Source organism: Lutjanus erythropterus, chromosome 7 (assembly GCF_056507025.1).
Source record: "Lutjanus erythropterus isolate fLutEry1 chromosome 7, fLutEry1.hap2, whole genome shotgun sequence".
Classification (NCBI taxonomy): domain Eukaryota; kingdom Metazoa; phylum Chordata; class Actinopteri; order Lutjaniformes; family Lutjanidae; genus Lutjanus; species Lutjanus erythropterus.
The window spans coordinates 1128089-1153441 of NC_139323.1; the positions used below are offsets into that span (position 1 = coordinate 1128089).

At 40.9% G+C, this 25353-nt stretch overlaps 2 protein-coding genes across 2 annotated transcripts in view; both read right to left on the bottom strand.

Moving 5' to 3' along the window:
- The window catches only part of LOC146323411 (uncharacterized), a 147857-nt gene that overhangs the window by 71333 nt on the left and 51171 nt on the right, over positions 1 to 25353 (bottom strand). The window lies entirely within an intron of this gene.
- Positions 16250 to 23297, bottom strand: LOC146323412 (general transcription factor II-I repeat domain-containing protein 2-like). The gene is made up of 3 exons (XM_084722918.1): positions 22685 to 23297; positions 22067 to 22519; positions 16250 to 16557 (listed from the first exon to the last, which is right to left on the bottom strand). The coding sequence occupies exons 1-3, from the start codon at positions 23295 to 23297 to the stop codon at positions 16250 to 16252; spliced, it is 1374 nt and encodes a 457-aa protein (XP_084579044.1).

Genomic DNA, 25353 nt, shown 5'->3' on the forward strand with positions numbered 1-25353 from the left:
TAAATTGCTTTTTTCCCTGCATCCTTTAGCTGAGGTGAGGAGTTGTGAACGACAGCAGCTGGTCTCCTCCCTCCTGCCACTGCTGGGGTGATGAGCAGAGAGGGAAAACTGTATTCACTGTTCTCAGCCCACTGGTCACACAAAGTGCTGTCCCCTGCAAACGCTCTCAGGGATTGTGGCAGCACAAACTTCCTCCACCATTCTAAGCCTGATAGAGGTGATGTTAGTCCTCACTCTCAGAGTGTCCGCAGATGTAGCCGTCATCTTCATCAGATGGCCCAATTTGGTGCAGCCAGCTTCTCTAAGGCTGGCTCGCAGGCTGGCAGACTGCATTGTTTGAGTCCTTAGAAAATTGTTAAAAAACAAGGGTTCCTCAAACAACCACATACCTGGAGTCTCATCTGTGGTATGTGCAAACCTGAAAGTCTGCCATGCCTGCAACACAGAACTGTAAAATGGTGTCAGTCCAGCAAGAACCACATCCTCAGGTTGTAAAAGAAAAAAGTTGTTTGTCATAGCCCAAGCGCCCGACTATCCAGCAGTCTAGCTGTATCGAGCCAACCTGGGCCAGAGGTATACAGGAGTCCTTGTGCAGTCTGGAGTCTAAAGGAGGCAATTTTAGACTGGATGTTAATCAACCCGTCCCCCTTCAGCCACAGGCAGATAGAGGACTGCTGCCCGGACCCAATGTTTGCCAGACCAGAAAAAGTCCACGATTGCTCTCTGAAAATCCTTTATCAGGCTTCTTGGTGGTGTCAAAGCAATGAACCTGCGCCAAGGGGCCAAGGCAACCAAGTTATTGGCAACCAGAACTCTTCCCCTATATGACAACTGGGCTAGCAACCATTTCCATTTAGACAACCACGCGCACACTTTCCTCCTTCTCCCAGTTCTTTGCCTGAAAGCCCTCTGTGCCCAAAAACACCCCCAGCACTTTCAGCCCCTCCTTCCCCCACTCAAGACCTCCAGGCAGATTTGGCACTGCCTGATCCCTCCAGTGTCCCACCAACAAGGCTTCACTTTTTGCCCAGTTTACCCGTGCAGATGACTTTTCATACAGGGACAGGGTGTCCTGCAAACACTGAACATCCCCCTGGCTTGTGACAACAATACTAACATCATCTGCATAGGCCAAAATAGTAGGAAGATGATCAAGGTCCGAGGACCTAGGCAGTGACAGACCACTGAGCCGACCCCTCAAACTGCACAGCAAGGGCTCAATGGCTAAACTATAAAGCTGACCTGAGGTAGGACAGCCTTGTCTTATCCCTTGCTGTACAGGGATTGGCCGACTCAGCCCTGCTCATGTCTTTACCATACACTGAGCACCACTGTACAATAAACCAATCCAAGCTAGAAATCCATCACCAATACCAAAAGCCCTAAGTGCAGAAAATAAATAAGAGTGATCCACCCTGTCAAAAGCTTTCTCCTGGTCCAAACACACAAAATACCAAAATTGACATTATTATAAGACCTACACACATCAATGACATCTTGAATGAGAAAAATGTTGTCCATGATTGTCCTGTCAGGTATGCAATATGTTTGATCTGTATGAATGATTATTTCCAAGACGTTCTTAAATCTATTTGATAAGGCCCTGGAAAGCACCTTATAGTCTGTGCAGAGGAGGGCAACAGGCCTCCAGTTCTTAAGTAAGGTCAAGTCCCCTTTTTTGGGCAGCAGGGAAAGTACTGCTCGTCGACAGGAGACTCTGCTCTGAAACACTCCAGCAAAACAGAATGCAAATCAGGTCCAAGAACATTCCAAAAACGCTTATAAAAGTCAGCAGAGAGACCACAGACCCCAGGTGCCCGTCCTGATGCCAACTGGTTGACAGCAATTGTCAACTCCTCCAGTGTCAGCTCACAGTCCAGTGCAGCTTGCTCCTCCACGCTGAGCTGAGGAAGCCCCTCCAGGAGCTCCTCACGGCATTCCATGCTGCATTGCTCTGCCCTGAAAAGTTCAACGTAGAAACCCATGGCACAGTTCCTCATCTCACTTGGCCGCGTGGTCACTCCGGCAGCTTAAGGCAGGTCATCTGCTTCCTCTGTGCCACTGATCTCTTCAAATTGAAAAAAAAAAGAAATTGGGGCATCCATGTCCTTTAGCTGGTGGAAGTGAGACCTGACGAGGGCACCCTTGACCCTCTCCTGCAGGAAGGAGCTCAACTCCAGCCTCTTCTCCTGCAGCACATGACCCATGGTAGGATCAGAGTCCCTATGTAACCCTTCCTCAATGTTTTCAATACTGACTTCAAGTTCCTGAACTACTGCCTTGATTTTAGCAGTGGAATGGGAGGTGTACTGCTAACAAAAAACATGAATTTGTGCCTTACCAACCCCCCTACCACTGCTTCAAGGAACTAAAATCGCCTTTTTTCCCTGTCCATTGCTGCCAAAAGTGCTCAAAAAGTACTATCTTGCAGAAGTTTGTTATTAAAAAAACAGTGGGACTTAACCCTATCACCTGAAGAACTGACCAAATCTATGATGACAGAATGATGGTCAGTGAAACCAACTGGATTTATGTTACTGTGAATTAGTCTAGAACTGAGATTCTGAGAGATATACAACCTATCTAATCTGGCTGCACTCACCCTGTTGTTACCAACCCTCACCCATGTATACTGCCTAGATTGTGGATGTTTAACCCTCCATTTGTCTAACAAATCCAAGTGTGTGATAACATTGTTAAGGCTGAGATGACTGTGGGTGGGGCTCCTCACCTGTCCTGTCCATTGTAAAATCTAGTGTACAGTTAAAATCCCCACCGATAATCAGTTGATCCTGATGATAATTAATCAACTCGTTTTTCAACAGGGTAAAAAACCCTACTCTTTCTGGCTCTTGATTTGGGGCATACACACTGACAAAACAAAAAACAGAACTCTATATTTCAGCCCTAACAATCAACAGTCGACCTTTCACCACTTCAGTAGAAGATAAAACTGTTGCATTTGCAGTTGGTCTAAACAGAACAACTACCCCTCCACTTGGTGCCATGGCTAAGAGAATACGAGCCCTCCCACCATAAACACCAATCTACCTCATCTGCTGAATTTGTATGTCTCTCTTGCAAAAAAAGCACATCTATTCTTTTCTGAGTGGAAACTTTTCTGCCTGTCCCTCCCATTAATGTTTAAAGACCCTATTTTAAGGTTCTGCATAGAAAGATGAGAGAGGAGAAACAGGTAAGAAGAAACAAGCAGAGAACAGTAAAGAGAGCAAAACACTGAGTGATACATAATCATGTTACTTTTTTGATTTTTCGAGCAGGTCGACTGTCTTTTGCCTTTCTCAGAGATGTAATGTGTTTCTTCAGGCGAAAACATTTTTTTTCATCCAAAAGATCAAAACCAACCAGTCTTGGTTGGTTTTGTCCACAGACTTGATGCATTTTTCAGTGTCACTAAAGTAATCACTCACTTTAACAGACTTTTTAAAAGTTACATCAAGGAAATTATTTAAGTCCTCTAAAGAATAGAGATCATCTGCGTTCCTGTTGCTTTCATACACAGATACAGTATCTGACTCCAAGCCAAAGTCCATGAAATCACCCTCATATGATGCCTGGCTATTGAGCACTTCACTTGTAATGACAACGTTTTCCATGCCTGCAGAGCTTGTAGAAGGTGCTTCCTCTGCAGACTGAGACTGCATCTCAGTGCCTGCAGATTGAGAGCTGCCCAGGTTCTCTGCATCCACATGAGCCTGTTGCTCAAACTGGACATATTCCTCCTTGTCATGAGATCTACCAGCTGCCACACTCACAACTCCGCGCTCCACCGCCACACTCGCAGCCATAGGCCCAACCCCGGGCTCAGGAACCACAGCTGCATTAGGCGTGGCGGTCAGCGCAGCCGCAGTATCACCTGTGGCGTCATCTGCCACCGCAGCACCTGACACGGCATCAGAAGCCGCCATGCCACCGCGGCACCCGGCACAGCAGCATCAGCCGCCTCGAGGGAGGCGGTGCGAGCAACAGATGAGCCGCCGGCTGCCTACTGCCTCTTATGCAGACACACAAACACATCACCACACTCGAAACATTTCAACTGTCTGAACTAGCATACACCATATAAGAGCCATCACTGTGCTTCACTCTGAAAGACACCTCCAGTGTTTGAGAAGGTGAATCCAAAAACATGAACACCTGCCGTCTCAGAGACTGCACATGCTTAAACTTTGGATCCTTACATCCCAAACTTACTATCTTAAATCCACTAGCAAACTTGCAGAACCTACGGAGCTCGCTCTCTAACGACTCGTTAGGTATAAATCACCGTGTCCGGTGTTCCGTGTGGAGGGAACTGACAGAGGGGATATGTGCACAAAAGCGTCCCTGATAAACACGCTGCTCTGTATCAGCTGATAGACATGAGACTCATCTGTCAAAAACACAACCACAGCTTTGTTCATTCACAATGCAAAAGAAAGATCATCATGTCCTACCTGCTCACCAGCAGCCAGCAGAACCTCCTTCACGGTAACAAAGCTATCCGGCGGCACTATCCCTACTACCTGCCAGATAGACGGAGGTGGCGTCTCGGATTCCTCCCGAGAAACCAACGGACAAAACCACTGATCACTCAGCCAATACTCAAAAAATATTGAAAAAAAGCTTACCTAATCATGTACGTAAGACAGATGAAGAAATCAGCGGGAAAACCGGAAAATTAATAAATAACAAATAATAAATTACAGAAAATCTTCAAACTCCGCGCCACTCACACGTCCGCCACCACAACTCACACTCACCGGAAACAGATAGAGGAGAGGAGAGAAGAGAAGAGAAGAGATTTTCATAAGAAGTGAGAGGTCCCATCTGGGAGAAGTAGGTGTGACTTCACTCTTTGCTCAGCATGTGTACTTTTTGCTGTTCCCTGGCAACTAAGATGTTGATGCTATGATATGAGTGGAAGCAACCTGTAGCAAAGGTCGTACAGAAAGTAAACTTCCACAAACTTGGTACTTTTAAGGGTACTGACTGAACCACTCTCTGTACCTCTGTACCACTGAGTAAGCTTGGGCAGTATAAAGATATTATGGTATTAAGAGATCCAGACGGGAAGATTTTCAGTACTGTCATAAATACAGACACTCCTCCTTCTACTTAACTGTATTGTAGTGTGTATCTTACACCACCAGGTGTCAGTCTGTGCATGGCAGCACAGCTGAGCAGACAAATATAACTTGCATGTGAAGAAGAGAGATTTTGGAAATAAAGTTAAAGGACTAACTCATTACAAAGATGAAAAAATGCCTCTGCCCCTGTTCTGGACCATTTTAAATTCAGTCCAGATGATAAGGGTAAGCTAACAAACACACAGACTGGTGAGTGGTCAGAGTAGAGTTTCATCATGAGTGTGTAACTTCACAGAGAGTAAGGGGCAGACTAATTACTGGAGTCAGAATTATGGTGAACGCATGCTGAGCAGAGGGAAAGGTGAGTGGTCAAGTCGTGCTGTAAAGAGTTTAGGGTTTAGGTTTGACTCTGTAAGTGAATAAAAGCTGCAACTTCTCAAGACCAAAGTGGAGCTCCTGCATGTGTTGTTTCCCAGCTGTTTCAGCTCCACATACATTGTGGGAGTATTGATTGCAATAGAGTAGTTTAGTTGAGCTGTTTTAATACCATAATACTGTATACCCTGGTAAAAAGTCAGGAGGATATGACGGTATGAAAAAATGGATACCGCCCAAGCCGATTACTGAGTATGGATTCACATTAACCCAATTGGTGCCTCATTGAAACCTGGGGTGCAGAGAAAAAGGAATTAAGAGAGTGATGTAGCAAGCAAGCAAGCAGCAGCAGTGAGTCTTTGAGTCACACCCACTGCTGAGGGTAATTGTGAGCCATAAGCAGCCCAGAGTGTTGTTAAACCTTTCAACACAGAGACGACACTCACTGCAGTATATGTAATGTGAAATGTAAAGCTGGCAAGGGCATAACACCTAACAAACACAGAATACAGCTAAAGAATGAACAGTTTTTCATAGCCTGAGTGCCAAGTCTCCCACAGCAGCTGCAACTAATGTTAGTGCACCTTCAGTCAGCGTCTAAATAGTGCAACTTAACCCTCCATGAACAACAAAACTTTAATCAAGGCATCAACAACTATATCAGCTTCTTCAGGTGATTAATTAGCTTGTTGGACAGGTAGTTATTGGAGATGACTGGGCTTTTTTACTGTAATAAACTGGTTGGCTTAGCATTTTTACCAGCTTTAGCCAACATTCAGCCACTGGCTATATCTGAAAGTCTTTACCAACATGCTATTTAGCTTGCCACGACAGTTTGTCAGATTTATTAGTATGTCCAAAACCTTAGTATTAAACCAATGATCTTGAATTGCAGACTATTAACATAAATAAAGCACAGTGGTGGTAACAACAAAGACAACATAACAACATATGCGTGTGCTTCCTCGGTAACATAAACAACAGCGTTGCCATGGTGACAGGCTGCAGGTGGTAGGGATGGGTTTGACAAGGGAGAGAGAGTTTAATTTGTGAGGTGTGTTAAATAGAAGTTTGGACTTATTTTTTACATTAGAAACTACTTTTTTTTTAACCTGTTAGGTACTGTAAGGTACCAGTATCAAATTCCAGATACCTGTATTGGCATTGTATCAGTCCAAATGTGAACTGTGCCAAACCCCAGTTGTATGGCCAAAATCCCAGGTACCAGAGGCCATATACCTACATATTTGCATATATATTGAGAATATTAAATGTAAATATAAATTACCTGAAGAATGGCATTGCTGTACCATTTTTATTACTGCCAAGTACACACTGCTTGTTTCTCTGAGCTCAGGCTATTAACTGAAGGCAACTCAGATTAGCAAACAAACAATTTTCATCAACATCTTTTCTCTTCTCTTGCATTAACTTTAGAAGGAGGAAAGGTGTACCACGCTTTTCTGCCTCCAAGTCTGCTACAAGTCCCGACAGTAATAATAATTTTACTTATAACAATAACTCGTAGTAAAAATCTGTGGAAGTGCTACCCCAAACTGGAACACCAGAACGGGACACCAGGGTCAGTCAGCCAGGGACAGATTTTTTTTTTTTTACCTTCCCTTTTCCTCTCCTTAACTGGTCGGACCAGCTTTGGGTCACCCACAGACCCTTATAGGAGGGAAGTGGCCCATTGTGGATATGACTCCTGGCCAGTGTATTTAGGGTTGACAGTCAGCTGAGTTGTTTTATTCTCGTTTGTAAGGACAACTTGGTTGACCCTGCCTTGCAAGAAAGAGACTGACACAAAGTGTGAATTTGTGAGTTTGGTTGGCATATTTTTTACATTTTGGACAGAGGAGAACTGCCATTTCCCCCTGCTGACAGTCCATATGCTAAGCTAAACTAATCACCACTTGGCTCCACCTCCATACTTGGGTATTAGGGATGCACTGATCGACCGGCCAGAGACCGGAACCAGACAATTTTCAGCATGACTGGCCCTGACCAGTGACCGGCCAGTATGACAAAATTTTCATATCAAGGTTTTTTTTAAAAATCGTATCCGTTTCACAGTATTTGACTGTATTTTTTTTCATGCAACAGTGTTCTTACCCACATTTTCTTCTAATGAGAAAAGAATTACTGCAGTTGATTGGTTTTAAACAGTCCATTTTACTGTCACATAAGGACTGTATCATGTTTTTTTTTTTTCATGTCCAGAAACAGGTAAAAGCATGACTCCTTCAAAATATGGTTGCCATCACATGGCGGGGATGACTATATGATTAAACGTCCCCACACACACTAGTCAGCACCAGAAATACTAGTCGTTTAATATATTTAAAAATAACATTTTTAAAATATTTATCAATCTTTCATTAATGCACGATGCCAGTTATCTGTTGCCTATAAGATTTTATGCAGCCGCACACCACTAGTCGGGGCTGCGGCACTGTTGGACGGCGGCCCCTCTCACCCAGCGTGTATGAGCCAATCGCCATGGCAACCCTGGATGTTTATATCAGCAAAGTCGGACAGATGAATGTAGACTGTGACAGAATAAGCTGATATATATTCACTCCTCTGGAGAAACGTGACCACATTAAACACATACACAGACATAAACCTGCAGGCGGAGCTGCTGCTGCTACTAGCACTGCTAACGTTAGCCACACTGTGTGTCAGGCTGACAGCTAACGTTAGCTCTGGGTCCTTTACCTGCAGACACTGTGACCCTCTTCAGTCTGGAAAGGTGAAGCGTTTACTGAGTTGTTGTCATGTTTTGTACATTAATGTGTAAGGTTTGTATTGCATAGTGTAAAGTAGTGCGCATTTCAGCAGCATTTAAAGTACGATTTGGCGATTGTAGACTGTGATTAACGTCTTCAAATGGCTCTTAATACACACAGTATTTTTTTCGGACAGTGTTTAACATTATAAATTAATAAATTCTGCTAAATTTTAACTGCTTTCTGAGTGTTTTGTTAGTGTTAGACTAGCTGACTAGTCTAAATCAACACAGAATTTAGTCACCAGGAACATCCCTAGTGCAGACGCACAAGCAAGGACACCTGTGGTGTTGGTGTGCAGCAATGAAATGGATCCCCGCTGAAACACTTTCCTGCTGTGCACATTCCGGACATTGTTTGGGTTATTCACCGGTATGGCAGTATATGAAAAATTAATATCATAATGAAAATAAAGGCCGGTTTTCTGTACGAACTGGTATACTGCACAGGCCTACCGGCTCATGAGCATCACATATCTGATTCTGTGCCCATCATTGTCACACACATGTTCTGCACAATGGTCACATCATGCGCGCAGCAGACAAACTGAACGTGATATCACCACAGGGCTCATAACAGTTACACACACTCTGACACATGCTTACATGAAGTTGATGTCAGCGACAGATTCCAAGAACAGGATAAAGAGAAGACAGACAGTCTACAAGGCGACAGAGCAGCTGACAATGTCGCAAAACAGCCATAAACTATGTAGCTCTTCAGGCTAATGTTAGCCAGCAGCAGACTGCTGTTCACAGAGGGACAGTTAAAATCTCACCTCCTGTTCTGGCTGAAGAATAAACAACCTGTGTTGATGTGTCTCATTTTTTCTCATCCAGACTCCTTTAACTTCTGCATCTGTTTACAGCTGCTTCCACAGAGTATCACATGAAATGGCGTCCCGCGAAATCCTGCAAGATCATGGAATCTCGCAAGATTTCATTCCCCTTATTCATAATCTTAATATAAAACTATAATAAGCCCTGGCTGTAACCTGGAGGACTTTGGAGAAAATTTAAATAGTATTTAATAAATATTTAATAGTCAGTGTTTTATTATGAACATCCAATTTAATTTTTACAAGAAAAGATGCAAAAATGGTTTGAATGCTGTCAATTACAGTTCTTAGAAAGACTGAAAATTGGAATAGGCCAAAATCGAAATCGACAGGTCAGACCCTTCAAAAAAATCAGAAATCGGAATCAGACAAGAAAATTGAAATCGGTGCATCTCTATTAGGTATTTAAAATCATGAAATAGTGAGCAGTTTTCTCTGCTCTGAAACATCTGCTCTGCTGTCTCAGTGTCAAACTAAAAAATTGGCACTCCATCTTGCATGTCTGGGCCACCAGACCACGAGGAGTGTGATGGCATTTATTTTTCTGTGTTGGGTTGTTGAAAAATGACTACTACTAACAAGTTAGACTTACACAGTGTCACTGTTTACGAAATGGCTAAAAGATATGCATCTTAAGATTTGCCTTAATTGTTTTTCAATAAATAGATCATTTGGGCATATTACATTAAATAAACTAATTGAGATTTTTGGCAACTGTGGACAAATTAAAGGTTTCTATCAGGTCAAAAGATAGAAACTGTTTGAGCCTTATGGCTGAAATATATGGGACACAGATGCTGTACATGTCGGTGGGACAGTTTTTTACCTGCTACACAGACTTTGTCTTTGTAGTATCTGGTTGTGCACTATACAATTTTTTTCCTAATTGCTATTAATTCTTCTTATTATTATCATTATTATTTTCATGATCATTATCATTATTGGGTCAAAGTCCTGGCTGGATTGCACAGTAGGAACAGTTCTATACACATTACATGTCTATGTAGTTTTGACCTCTTAGAAGGCTGCATAGCAGCATGTACAGAAAAGACCAGTCATGTAAAAACAGAAATGAGGGACTCACTCACATTCTGTGATGTGTCCCTCCAGGTCTGTGTCCAGTGTATTTTGAAGGTTATCTCTGCAAGTTGGATTGGCCCTGCACACCCATGATCCACCCACACAGGTGATTTTACTTATTTTTGCTTATTAGACATCCTCAAGTTTTGTGTACAGATGTGTCCAAAAACAGGCCGTATTTACTACATGGTACACTTGTAGTATCCATTACACTGTACAATGCACTCAAACTTCCGCAAAGGAAAAAAAAATGATGGAAATGGCATGTACACTACTTTCCTCTGATGAGCCCACAATGCAGTGCTGTCAGTAATGATGCAAAATAATAATTATTAGTAGGAGTCTGAAATACCAATCCACTGCTCATTACTGAATAAACTTTTCAGTGTCTATTATCTGGGAAGCAGTAAATGAGAGGCTGAGGGAGTGATTGGATTGATGTCTGCCTGATTCTACTGTTGACTTTGTTTGCACACTTATGTGGGAAAAGCTACACCATCATCAATAAGGAAGAATAGCTGAGAACAAGTGTGGGGTTCTGTTTGACAGGTACCCAAACTGACAGGTAGGGATGAGTAAAATAGATGTTCACACTCTCCATGATGATGTTTCCACTATGATCATCACTGTTAAAGACATGGAAAGGGTGCAGTGATGTGAATGTCTTCCAAAGAAAACAAATTGCTGATGTGTCTGTCTGAATCTCATCAGGCTATTTGCAGGTCAGCCTTTGTCTCACTAGAATCAGTCTCAATCAACAAAAGTGCCCAGGGGGCTGCTTACATGTCCCCCATCCTGCCTCCTCATAGACCTCTGACCAACTCTTTTAAATCCTTCTCAAAACATCAGTCTACTTCATAAGTTGTTTACTGCCAAGTTTTCACATTCACTTTTCATAAAGTTGACTTAAAAGGAGCTTGATGCAGTAATGTAACTTTTTTTTTTGCAGAGCTGAAACATCTCCCTGAGGCCAGTGTTTGGAAACTGGAATAAATTATGGACTGCTTTATTTAGGATTATACTCCTATGAAGTGAGGCAATCAAAGAGACGTCAGCATTGATTCTGTTTTGAGAATGTTCGGAAATCCTGGTAAATGCTGTCAAGGTTATTTTAATACATTTTCTGATTTTAAAAGTGGAAAAAGAAAATAAAATATTCCTTTTAGGCCTCTGTCATATTGTAACAACAAGTAAGATAGAGAAAAACAATTATAAACCAATTTTCTATCTGATATGGACTAATTGAGAAAGTTTTACTAATTACTTAGCAGTAGTGGGTATTTGTTGCATTTATCATTACTTTCTCTTATGCAGCCGAACTCCACACCACCACACGTGTATTTAACATGTGTAGAAAGAGAGACAGTGTGATTCAACAAGCAGCCAGCCCACACATCAGAGCTATTCACTGACCATCAACAAACAGCCTCTGTGTAGGCAGGAAGCACTTCAGTATTCACCTTAGTATTCCCATCCTCATCATAAAGCCACAGGTTCACACAACCTCCTCCAATGAACAAATCCCAGGTTGCTTCTAGCTACAAACACGACACAAGTTACTAAACTTTGGAATTACTGAAGGTGTTTCTGTCTTTTGTCAGAAGACTGTCCCCTGCCCCCTCCTGGAGCCAGGAGACTGTTCAGGGACAGCTACAAGTTGCATGTTGTTGTCTACCTGTCACTCAATCAGTGAAGAAGCACATGACACAACTGTCCTTGGAAACTTAGTTAAGTCTCAACAAGAGATGAAAAAAAATACATGAAAGCTTGTTCATCAAACAAGTTAAGACTTGTAGCATCCATCCTTCATCCAAAATATGACATTATAGCCTTCATGGATTTCTAATCATTTCAAGCTTCTATTCAATCAGATATGAAAAATACCTTTAATATGAGTTACTTTCCAATATCTGTCTTAGGGTTGCATCTAACAATTATTTGTTTTCAAACAATTAATCTATCAGTTATTTTTTCAGTTAATCGATTAATCTTTGATTAATTTAACTTTTTTTTATTATTCAATTCTATAATAATTTACCTACAATACATATCAAAATCTTGTCACATTAATATTCCAGTATTTTATTCAATCTTACCCCTGAAAAATACACACGTTAGAATAATGATAACAGTGGCATGTTTTAAAGTTAGTCTAATTTCCACCCTATTTAATAGACTTCAGATGTCTGATCAGAAAATTACTGCACCTCAAAACAAAATGAGATGGGATGCATATTCATTTACTAACTAATCATTAAACAGGTGATGTTTAGTTAGTTATTTCATCACCGGAGTCATATGCAGGTAAGATGATGATGATAATAATAAAAATAATAATAATAATAATAATAATAATAATAACTTTATTTATACAGCACCTTGCATACATAACATGCAATTCAAAGTGCTTTACGATGTGGCATTAAAAATGACAACAGGCAAAAACGGACAAGACAGAAATACATAAAATCACAATAATAACATAAAATCAGAGTAAACAAAAATAAAAAATGGGCATTAAAAGACATAATGGAGGATCACAAAGAATGAGGATAAAAAATAAGAATAAATAAATGAATAAATAGAATAAAAATAAAAATGATTCTTAGTAATATAAGGTCTAATAAATAAGCAGGCAAATGCAGATAGCAAAAAATGACAGACCAGGGTAGAAATATATTACACTAAAGGCTTTCCTGAACAAGTAGGTTTTCAGTTGAGTTTTAAAAGTGCCAACAGAGCTTGCATGTCTGAGGTAACTGGGTAGAGTGTTCCAGAGTCTTGGAACATAATAGCTAAAAGCAGTTTCCCCACTTGTTTTGTGGCCTACTTTAGGAACAGTTAAAATACCAGCGTCGGCAGACCGGAGTGCTCTTGTTGGTTGATGTGGAATTCCAAGGTCAGAAATGTATGAAGGTGCTATATTAAGAGCTTTATATGTGAGTAAAAGAACCTTAAAATCAATTTGAAAAGAAATGGGGAGCCAGTGCAGAGAAGCTAAAACAGGAGTAATGTGCTCTCTTTTACTTGTCCTTGTTAAAAGTCTAGCAGCAGAGTTTTGGACCAACTGAAGATTTCCAATCAGTCTCTTTGGTAGGCCAGTAAGCAGTGCATTGCAGTAGTCCAACCTGCTAGTGATAAAAGCATGTACTAATGTCTCTGCATCCCGCTTTCCTAAAAAAGGCATGCTGCAAACTGCCTCTCTTGCATTTTGGCCCTAGCAGTAGTATTTCTGTTTATCTTCATTCGGTTTCAAAAGATTGTAATTCATCCAATGTTTTATTGCTTCTAAGCAGGCAATCAGAGAGGAAAGGGCATTTGGGTTGGTTGGCTCAACAGAAATAAACAATTGGGTATCATCGGCGTAGCTATGGAAATTTATACTGAATTTGTTAATAATGTGACCTAATGGGAGCATATATAAGGAAAAGAGCAGGGGACCAAGACAGCTTCCTTGTGCGATACCAAAGGGTAGATGGTGTTTCGCAGAGACATGATCACCTATACTGACATAGAAACTCCTACCAGTTAAATAAGACCGAAACCAGTCTAAAGCGCTGCCAGAAAGACCAACCCATCTTTCAAGACGATTGATTAGTATTGAGTGATCAGTGGTGTCAAATGCTGAGCTTAGGTCCAAGAGGATGAGGACTGACACTTGATTCAAGTCAGTAGCATGTCTGAGGTCATTCACTATTTTGATTAGAGCTGTTTCTGTGCTATGATTGGACCTAAAACCAGATTGAAACTTCTCAAACATATTGTTCTCATTGAGAAAGTTGTTGAGTTGATTAAAACTACTTTCTCCTGGATTTTACTCATGAAAGGCAGGTTAGATATTGGCCTATAATTACTGATATTGTCTGCATCAAGATTTGCCTTCTTCAGTAGAGGCTTCACTTCTGCTGTCTTAAAGGCATTGGGAAAGATGCCTGTTTGAGGTGAAGTATTAATTATCTGTAATATGGAGGGATACAGGCTGTTGTATACGTTCTTGAAGAGTTTGCTAGGGACAGGGTCAAGACCGCAAGTGGAGGGCGATGTGCCAGTAACAATTTTAAGAAGGTCAGTATGGGAAACACTAGCAAAACATCTAAAGACAGGAGAACAGCCATGGGGTGTGTTACAGATTTTATCATCTGTACCACCAATGCCTGACCTGATCAAGGTAACTCTATTCTTAAAAAAGATAGCAAACTCCTCACATCTCTGGGCAGAAGCCTCCGTGGGGCCAGAGGGAACCTGGTGTAGAAGTCTACTGATGGTTGACAATAGGACTCTAGAGTTTCCACTATTCTCATCAATGATCTTTGAGAAATGGATCCATCTCTGTGTGCAGACATTTTTGTTATACAATACATTTTTTTCTCTAAAGATCTTGTGGTGTACCTGTAGCTTTGTTTTTCTCCAGGTTCTTTCAACTTTCCTACATGACTGCTTTAATGCATGAATATCTTTATTCATCCAGGGCCTTGATTTATTGTGAGAACGTTTTAAAGTTTTCATAGGAGCTACTTTATTCAGTGTATTAGTCAGATGACTATTGAATGCATCTACCATTGCATCTATAGGATGATTAACAAGATCTTGATCCAGGGAGTTTGCAAGCTCAGCAAATTGTAACTCTACAGCGTTACTTAAATTTCTTCTCTTAATTGTGGTTTCAAAATGATGTCTTATGGTATTCAATGAGATATTAAAATAAACACAATAGTGATCAGACACATTTATATCACACACCAATAGATCAGTAACAGAGATTCCCCTGGAAATAACTAGATCCAGTGTGCTACCATGCTTATGGGTGGGGGCAGTAACATGCTGTTTAAGTTCAAGGCTGTCCAAGATGTTGAGGAATTTTTTGGTCTTTGGGTCAGATGAGTTATTGACATGGATATTAATATCACCATTTACAATGATTCTATCATAGTTTGTGATAATGAGAGACAAAAGTTCTGAGAACTCAGAGAGAAAACCTGTCCACAGCTTTGGAGGGCGGTATATTGTAAGAATAATTATCATTGGCTCAGCCTTTACAGAAAATGCAATGTGTTCAGATGAGGAAAAATCACCAAAATTAACTCTTGCACAGCTGAAGCTGTTTGAAAAAAGAACAGCAATCCGACCCCCTCTTTTATTCTCTCTAACTGAGTGGAAGAAGCTGTAGTTTGGTGGACAAGTTTCAATAAGGACAGCAGCACCATCAGAGCTAAGCCATGTCTCAACAAGAAATATGAAATCAAGACACGTCGGAGATTAAATCATTAATTGTAAAGGACTTTGTGGTGAGTGATCCCACATTAAGTAAGGCCATGTTAGTTGTGGCTGGAACTGGCTGTGATTGAATTTGGCGAGGTACAGCAACAATATTATTTGGATGTCTGAAACTGTTCTGTGTACGTGCCCTGCACCTATATTGTGATCTCTGACTTATAACAAGAACAATCGAAATAGAATGCATCTGGGCACAAGGGGGAGCTATCAAGCCTGTACCTTGATTAGGTGATGATGAGGGCGGGGCAGGGAAGAAGTCAGCCTGACCGGAAGTGACCAGTGTCGAGACAGAGTCTCTTTGGTCACCTGGACATGTGGTGGGATACAGTCAAACAGCGTGAGCATTAAGAACTGAATGGAATATGTTGTGTGTTAAAATACGAGCACCCAACTTGCTGGGATGGATGCAGTCCTTTTGATTAAAAGATGGACGGTTCCAGAAGAGGTTAAAATTGTCAATAAAAACCATGTTGTGCACCGTGCAAGCAGACTGGAGCCATGTGTGAAGGCTAAGAATCCAGCTAAAACGACCGACACTTCGGCCAATTGGAGGTATGGGGCTGGAGATAAAAACACGCTTTCCACAGCTGTTCAGCAAGTGGAGAAGCTTGTCAAAATCCCGTTTTAATATTTCAGAGGTCTGGCTGAAGACGTCATTGCAGCCGACATGGATGATGACATACTTAGTACAGGTGTGCTTCGCTAAGAGGCTGGGAATCTTGCCTATAATGTCCGCCACCTTAGCACCTGGGAAACAGTGTGTCACTGCTGACCTTCTCCTGATGTGCCTTATTATTGAATCATCTATAACCAGCGTGTTGAGCAAAGCAGGCGGCGGAGATGTAGATTTCGCCCTCGGTGAGGTAGCAGAGTACGGGAGGTGGACGGGGGAGATGGCGGAGTAATGGCCCCGTGGAGCCGGAGTGAAATTTGGCATTGAGTGGCGGGATGTGGGGCGAGAGGCTCATCCAGGTATGTTCACTGAGGGAGATGGCGATCCGCTGGACCTGGATGATGGGAGGTGGAGGAGGCTGCCGGTTCCCGGATAGTGGGGGAAAATCATGCAGGTCGAGGATGTCATATCGGTTCTCCAACTGGATGCTGTAAGCTGCAGCAGTGCGAGCGGAGAGCCTCTGACACTTTATTTTTGCATCAGTGTGGGCCAAAGAAAATACTTTTTGTTGTTTTCTGCCGGCTAAAATGTATTACAGACAATCTGTAACACTAGTTAAAGAAAGTGCAGAATGGCAGAATATCACCTTTAGATCATGCATGATGTAAATTTAACAGTAGTGGTGCAGACATCACTTCTAACACTGGGGTGACTTCTACTAACAGAACCATGTTCTACATGTTGATAATCTTAATATATGGTGTTTGGGTGCTGACAGACAGTAAACAGGATGATGATGCTGCTGCAGGAGGAGGACAGGGCGCTCCACGCTTCACATTCATAAAGACTAGAGGAACACTCCTTTTAAATAAAGTCTCACCATATCAGCTAAAGAAGAAGGCATGGCTAAAAGCCTCTGTAGTCAAAGACCATTTTCAATAATCACTTCTGGCTGAAAGGTATCCATTGTACCTTTTTGTGTAAAACTAAAAATACTGTCAAACTCACAACCAATGTGGTTTATAAGATAACACTAATGTAGCTGTATACTTCACACAGCCAGAAGTGCTCAGCCAGTGGTGAACAGACTGCAGGCAAATCAGATTTGTTTCTCAAATCAGATCTTTAAAACAGCCTGTCCACACTTATTTGCAAGCGATCACACGGATTTGTGTGTCCAGAAATCACCAACCTATCTGCATGGGTTGCTGAGGTAACAACAAACAACGTAGAGAGTCAAAAACTACATATGCTGGTGATGTGGCTTTCCAACAAGACAGCATGAGAAGTGGAGAACCATCATCGTACCCTACAAATAATGCTGTCAAGTTGTTGCCTCTGTCGCACCCAACAATCTGATCTAAATCTCATTTCAAACCACCTCTACATGTGCCTCGGATTCACTTTGCACAAAATGCATTTCACGTGTCTTTTTACTGTCCCAACTTTTGAAAATCAATCTGAATAAAATTTGGCCAACAAATGGATTTGGGCTGGCAGTGTGACCAAGGCCTTAGCCTAGGCTAATGTGGTGGTTTCAAAATGATCCAGAATATTGCAGTAGTTTCTTTAAAGGGACAGTTCACCCCAAAATTAGAGATACCCATTTTTTTTTATGGCCTGTAGTGCTATTTATACATCTAGATGTTTTTGGTATGAGTTGTAGAGTTTTGGAGATATCAGCCATGGAGATGTCTGTGTTCTCTACAATATAATGTAACTAAATGGCACACGTGTCTCTTTCCATAAATCATGACCCAGTTACTCAAGATAATCCACAGACCTTGTTGTGAGCAGTTTCATGTAGGAACTATTTTCTTTCTATTAGAAGAAAAGTAGTTCTTCAGCAGAATGAACACAAGGTCTGTGGATTATCTTGAGTAACTAAGGCCAGGTTAAAAAAAATCAATTAATAATTTCAAATCAATGTTCCTTTGCCTGCTCCAATATCAATTCATAAAATCCCCAAATCAATTCTTTAATATACATCTTTTCTCCTGTGGATGTGTGATACAGCCTGCAGTTTTAACTTTGTTAGTCTCACATGACAAGCCTTTGGCACAAGATCTTGTAGTGCAAGATAGCATGAGATCTCGTGGTGTAAGATTTAGCGTGTTGGTCAGGTCATGTTTAATAAAAATTACATGATTGATGCAACTTATTCACCACATAAGAGGGGTCCTTGTACACTTTACCGCACTACTTTTCTGAGAATCTCTTTCATATCTGGGTAAATCTGATATTGTAATTAAAATATCCCCCGCTCAATTGATATCAAATTGAATCAAACTGGATCAGGACCTGAACTGAATCAAATCAGTTCAGGAAATCTGAATCAATACCCAGCCCTATGAGTAATGGCATCATGATTTTGGAAAGAGAAACTGGTTTTTAATTTCTTAACTGTATTTTTTCATGCTTTGAGCACCAAAGGACTAGTGGAACCTAGTTCTGTTATACTGGATAGAAGTCCATGGCTGATATCCATTCACACCAAAACAGTTTGGATTAATAAAAAGGAGATACACATATTTTTGATTTTGGAATGAACTGTCCCATTAAGGGATAGCAAAATCCCAAGTCCAAACTGATGTCCAGCCTGACATCAGTTGGTGAAAAGCATGTAGCTGAACTTGCCCTCTCCAACTGTCTGGTCTTTGGTGCTGGGTAACGTACAAAAGCTGGGTGGGAGTGAGTTTTGGCAACTGACATGGTGGTAAAGCAGCTACCTCTTCAAACCCAATTCCCTAATATCAAACTAATGCAAAAACAAAGCAATGAAATCAACCTTACTGCAACAGAGAATAAATGGAGAAGCTAATGTCAACAGTAGCTCTGATTTCTGATACAGAAGAGGAGGGGGACCTATATTGTCTACACTAGTGCTGGGCACTAATGCATTACTCAGTGCTATAATACTGTATATATTACCGTAATATTATATATTAAATGACTGTATATTATAGTTACTAATTCATGGGTTATTGAGTTACTTTTTGACCTAGGTAGGTTATCTTTTGATGATGTGTACCTGTGGCAGGTCAGGGCATGTCAGGTCAGCTTCTAGCCAAAAAGCTAAGACAGAGGGTAGAGGATGACAGAGGCATACTTTCCTCAGGCGGAAGTATTGTCATTATTTTGTGTTGTTCCTCCAAAGAAATTATAATGGTGATGAATCTAATTTGAAGGCCACACTCTGGGAGATGGACTACATTTCCACCGCATCCAACATCGGGACAGCTGACTACAAAAGCTGTGTGGACGTAAACAGTTCAGTGGATCAACTTTGGAACACAACAAAGCTGCCAACAAGGCACCACAGTAATATAGTACTGTAGAGGGAGTAATGTAATTAATTACTTAAAAATACAGAGTGTCCACAAAATTTCTTTACAATTTAAAAAAATATTACAAAACCAATTGATGAGATTTGTTCTATGTACTCAATGGTTATCAAAGTTTTTAATCACATTGCATTTGTGTATTTCAGGTACCCTGTTGATGAAATAGGTTCTGTTAAATAAAACCCTAAAAAAAGGCTACTCTTCAAGAAAAAAAAAAATCAGATACGCAGACTCAGCAAAACTACAGGATTAAGTATGGAAGACATCCACTGTCACGTCCGTCAATTCGTGCATGGCACAAGAAATTTATGGAGACGGGGACAGTGTTGGACAAAGAAAAGAAATCGAGTACCATCTTGATGTGCTTCGTGCAACTACTGGTGCCCATATAGAGGTGCATTAAATGAAGCCAAAAAAAAAAACAAAAACTTTTCATTTTGTAATAATTTCCACAGATTTGTCTATTCATTTGCCTTTGTAATAAATTTGTTAAATTGTAAAGAGACTTTATGGACACCCTGTATTTTTGGGGGGCTTTAATGCCTTTAATGGGTAGGACAGCTGAAGATATATGTATATGACAGGAAAGGAGAGAGTGAGAGAGAGACGGGGGGGTTGACATGCAAAGTGCTATAGACAGGAGCTGACCCCCAGCTGATACAGAGGACTCACAACCTTGGTAACCTCTTCCAACTGAGCTACCAGGCCACTATAATTAATCACTTTTGATACCAAATAATGTATAAAGTAATATTATTACTTTTAAAACAAGTAATGAATAAAAGTCATTTATTTATTTACTTATTTCATTTCCTTAGTAACTTGCTCAATGCTGCTCCAGGCTCTAAATGTCTAAGAAAAATAAGAGAACAACTGACCAATGATTAGCAAAGTGGAGCACAGATCCACCTGCTCTGTTTGACTTTTATATAATGAATCATTTCAGTCCCCAGTCATACAAAGAAAGTACATCAATGGCTGCTCTTCCATGAAAAATGATGTAAATGGGATTAAAATAATCTTGAAACACATTTTATGCCCATTACATTGGTTTTGCTTTTGCTTTACAATAGTCGCTGACTGAAGGTCATACTTCAGTCACCCTTTTATTTGCCATGACATCACTTATTAAATTCCCCCTGTCTTTATGTGCCCCCTCTGTCTTGGCAGCTTAGGGCCTGGAAACTGCTGTTTTCTTTCTAAGTATACCAAAATAGAAACATTAATATTTCAGCCACAAAGAGAAAAATCACATTTGCTGGGCCATAAATGGCTGGTGCTTGACGATAGTGTGTTTTATTCTGGAGCAGTCGGCCTTGCCTGCCCGGCTCTCTCTCATATTGATGCAGAGTACAGGGAATGGCTCTCAGTGCCCCGCTCCAGAAGTGAACCTCTAAATCTTAACGCCTCCTCCTGTTTGGGACTTATCTCTAGGACACATTTCTCTCATATTGTGTGTGTATGTGTGTGCATGAGGATACATGTGAGTGAGGTTCTGCGTAAATGTCTCCACCTACGGGGCGCTGATGAAACAACAACCTCTATGAAAAACAGCAAGTACTTACTGAGGTAAGCATTATTTTGTGTACCTCTAAAAACTTGTGTGTGAATGTATGAAATAATTTATAGCGTTTTAAGGGTGTGTCTTAAACCAATCTGTCCCATTTCCCCCTTGTTCTTCAAGGACAGAGGATCCTTTAGGGAGCTATAAAGGTTCCACTGGCTGCCTCCTGCTCTGGAGGGATGAAGTCATTGATCCGATGTTGGTGTATGGATATTTGTTCTCCTACAACCAACATGTATTCATTCATCTGCACTATGGCATTATGGGACAAGGCACCGGCCTCAATACATGCCCGTATATATTTTAATTTGATAGATTTAGAACAGGGGTGTCCAAACTTTTTGCAAAGAGGGCCAGATTTAATAAAGTGAAAATGCCCGGGGGCCAGTAGTTCCTTCTGATGTTTTTTTCAACCACAAACGTTACATGCAAATGTACACTGTTATAAAACAGTGTCACAATTATCTTTACTTTTCAAATGGCAGTGTAACCAAATATAAGCCACTCAGGCAGATGTGAACAACTCTAAAAACACAATTCTGCCTTTAATTCATATCTGGAGAGTCAGATAACATTGAACATTGAACTGTATGGAATACCTTAAATTTCCATGAGTTTGATAAATATCTTTGCCTCATGATCATTTTAAACAGGAGTTATATGTAATGCAAAGTTGTCTGTTATTAAAGTTTAAAACAAGTGAATTTTGCTCTTGTCTTTTACAAGATCTTTCAGACAGTAATAGTTTGTGTCACATCTACAGGTACATAACATCAACAGTTATAACCAAATCTTATTCAAGATGTTTAATAAAATAAGTGCCATAAGTCCAAGTGCATAAGTATGCTTTTGGCTTTTCACTGTTAATAGTGACAGATGTTACCGTTCAAAACACTCAATTTCAGATTGATCAAGAAACCAATAACTTGCTGACACTAATGAGAAGGGTGATACTGAGATCTGGATTTCAGTAAAGAGGCCAGATCTGGTTTGAGGGAAGTGGTTGAGATACGTAAAATGTCACGTAAGTGGAAGTCACTTAGTCTTGACCTCAATCGGTTCTTGTTTAAGTTCATGACAGAGAATGTCTGCTCACACAAATATGTGGAGCCGAATAAGCTCAGCATTTTCTTAGCAAATGTTCGCATTTCTGGAAACCTGCCTTTATCCAGTTGCACGTAAAAGTCAACAAGAGAAAGCTGCTGGTGTTTGCCGCGCAGCTCATCGTCACACTGCAGCTCAATGAGCTCCAGCTGCAGCTGTGGAGGAGCATCATTAGGGTCCACAGAGAAGGGAGAAGAGAAAAGCAACGTGTCCTTTTCAATAACTGCAAAATCCCAAAAGCGTTTGTTAAATTCCATAGAAAGAGATGCGATAGCTGTTGCATAACTCATCATTTGCGCACCAATGTTGTCCTGTGGGAAACTGTCAATGACCTCTTTCAAAGCTGAGAAGTGTGCGGTGCAGGGCTCTGTTTGGGACAAGTGTCTTTGGAAAAGTTGCAGCTTGGTTCCAAAGGCCTTGATGTGAGCATACAGCTGGCTTGCCACTGCATCTTGTCCTTGCAGATTAACATTCAGCGCATTCAGATGCTTCGTTATGTCAACCAAAAAAGGCAAATCTGCCAGCCATACAGGATCGGACCGTTCTTCCATCGGCTGCCCCTTTTCACCCAAAAAATGTCCAATTTCCTCTCTGAGAGAGAAAAATCGCTGCATTGTGGACCCCCGACTTAGCCACCTCACATCGTTGTGATATATTACGTCTCCGTATTCAGCCTGGATGTCAAGCAAGAATTGCTGAAACTGTCGGTGGTGTAGAGCTTTAGAGCAAATAGAATTGATTGCCTTTACCACTGGTTTCATAACATGATCAAATTTGAGATGTTTGGCGCAGAGAGCCTGCTGGTGAATTATACAGTGAAGTTTAATAGCGTTACCTCCTTCTTCGCTGACTTTATTGCAGATCAGTGTGGACAATCCACTTCGCTCACCAGCCATGGCAGGCGCACCATCTGTAATGATCCCAGAAACTTTACTCCATGGTAGTTTCATATCATCAACAGCTTCACAAACAGAAACAAATAAATCCGTTCCTCTGGTTTGGACTTTAAGGCTTTGGAGGTCAAGCAGCTCCTCTGTTACGTTCATGTTGTCATCAATTCCTCTTAAAAAAATCAAGAGCTGTGCAGTGTCAGATGCATCGGTGCTTTCATCGCAGGCTAATGAGAAATAATCAAAAGCCACTCCCCTGTCCCCCAGTTGTCTCTGAATATCTGATGATGTCCTCAACTCTCCGTGCCACAGTGTTACGTGCCAGGCAAACATTCATAAATTCTTGCTTCTTCTCGGGGCAAATGTTCTCCACCATTTTCATGACACAGTCTTTGATAAATGTACCTTCAGTAAAAGGTTTGCCATGTTTAGCTATTAACATGGCCACTTCGTAGCTTGCTTTGGTGATACTTTCCTTTGACTCACTTCACTTTTTCAGCGCGGTCACTCCCTGTTAGCTTGTCGTATGTGTTAGCATGTTTAGTTTGGTAGTGTCTCTTTATGTTAAAATCCTTAAACAAGGCAACAGTCTCTTGACAAATGAGACAAACACAACTGCCTCGATTTTCAGTGAAGAAGTACTGTAATTCCCATCTTTCCTGAAAGTGGCGGCCCTCACTGTCAACTTTCCTCTTTTTCTTTGCAGTTGCCATGGCAGCAATGAACGGAGAAGGGTTCGCGGCAAGGATGCAGAGCCAGATAGCATTAAAGTGGTGCTGCCACCATGTGGTGAAAGGAGGAATTACATTTTAAAGTTTTGTGATTTATTTATTCTAGTGCTAGCGGGCCATAAATAATTCATTATAAGGCCGGACTTCGGACATGCCTGATTTAGAAAGTAGGATTCAAATTTGGTAGCATACAGTGAAGTGTAGCTTCCAATAAGTCCCGGAGGTAATTGGCAATATGGTTCATTTTCCCATCAATATCAAAATGAAATCCAAGCCAAGAATTTGTTCAACCCAAGATGTCTTGAGGGGAAAATAAGGACGCATATCTTTGTCAATGGGAAGGACTACAGTACATGTTAGACACTGTAATCATCAATACTTGATGCTTCAGCATTTATTTCAGATCCAGCCTCCTAAAGCACCCTGACGATCAGGTGCAACATGCATTTTATGTTTAATGCTGTGTTTCCATATTATCCAGTTACAAATGCCCATGTTTAAATGTAATCCCTGGTGTGCTGATGCTACACTTACGAACAGTTACTGGTTGCAGAGTTCCACTGTTGCTACCTCTCCCTCCTATGCATATGCAACAAAGATAAGCACACACACTTGAAGCAGGTTGTGAATTAGAGAAAACATTTTAGCAACTTTTTGACAAAAAAGAAAAGAAAGGCAAAGTTTAAAAAATGTGTGCTTACTTTAGCCACAATTCATAAAATCTGATATCAGCAAGCTCTAAATGTAAGACACTGATGTACAGATGAAGAACAATGACAAATTACACAAGATTCAGTAAAAAAAAAAAACAATAATCATAAAATTAAAAGTATAAAATTAAATAAATAAGAGGATAATGAAGTAATTAAATAAGCACTTGGCTATATGTCCAGGGAAATAAATCATTCAGGGGTGCTAACTGAAGACTTGCCCTAGCATACATGTTTTTGATGGTGAGGGAAACCTGAGCAACTGGAGGAAACCCACACAAGCAAAGGAGGAACACGCACACTCCACACAGAAAAAGCCCTGCCCGAACCTCGATTTGAACAACCTTGCTGTTTCTATATGACAGTGCACTCCCAGTCAATTAAGTTAAAGGGAAAGAAAAAAAGGGTAGGAACGCTGATTTAAGATGTGTGTTGCAGACACTGGTGCGGGGCCAAGACTGCCACTGGGGACAGAACAGGGATTGGGTGGAGCCTGACTCACTGTTAGAGGGTATCACCACTAGGAGGGGTTGGCAGGTTTGGGGTGAAGAACAAAATAAGCACAGGATGTGAGTTTTTTAAAAAATGTTTAATTTTGGGGATGTCTTTCTGAAAAAATTTAAGTCTGCTCACTGACACTGGGTCGTCTGGTTGTAGTCTGAACTGTTAGTGCAATTTATGTTAGAAAAGAAAAAATGGAAATTAAGACATTTAATTTAAAACATTCAATTAACTAAAATTATCAACAGAATGTGAACAAACTATCAGTTCTTATGTTTACATCAAAGGCTTCATCAATTGTGGGGCAGAGATATTTCCTGAAGTATGCTAACCAGCTCGACTGCTTGTAAAACCACTTTGCACCTCCAGATAGAGAGTCATTGCAGTATCTAACATGAGAGGATGAAGATGTAGCGCTGTCCAAGAAAGAAACCATGTTCAGCTATT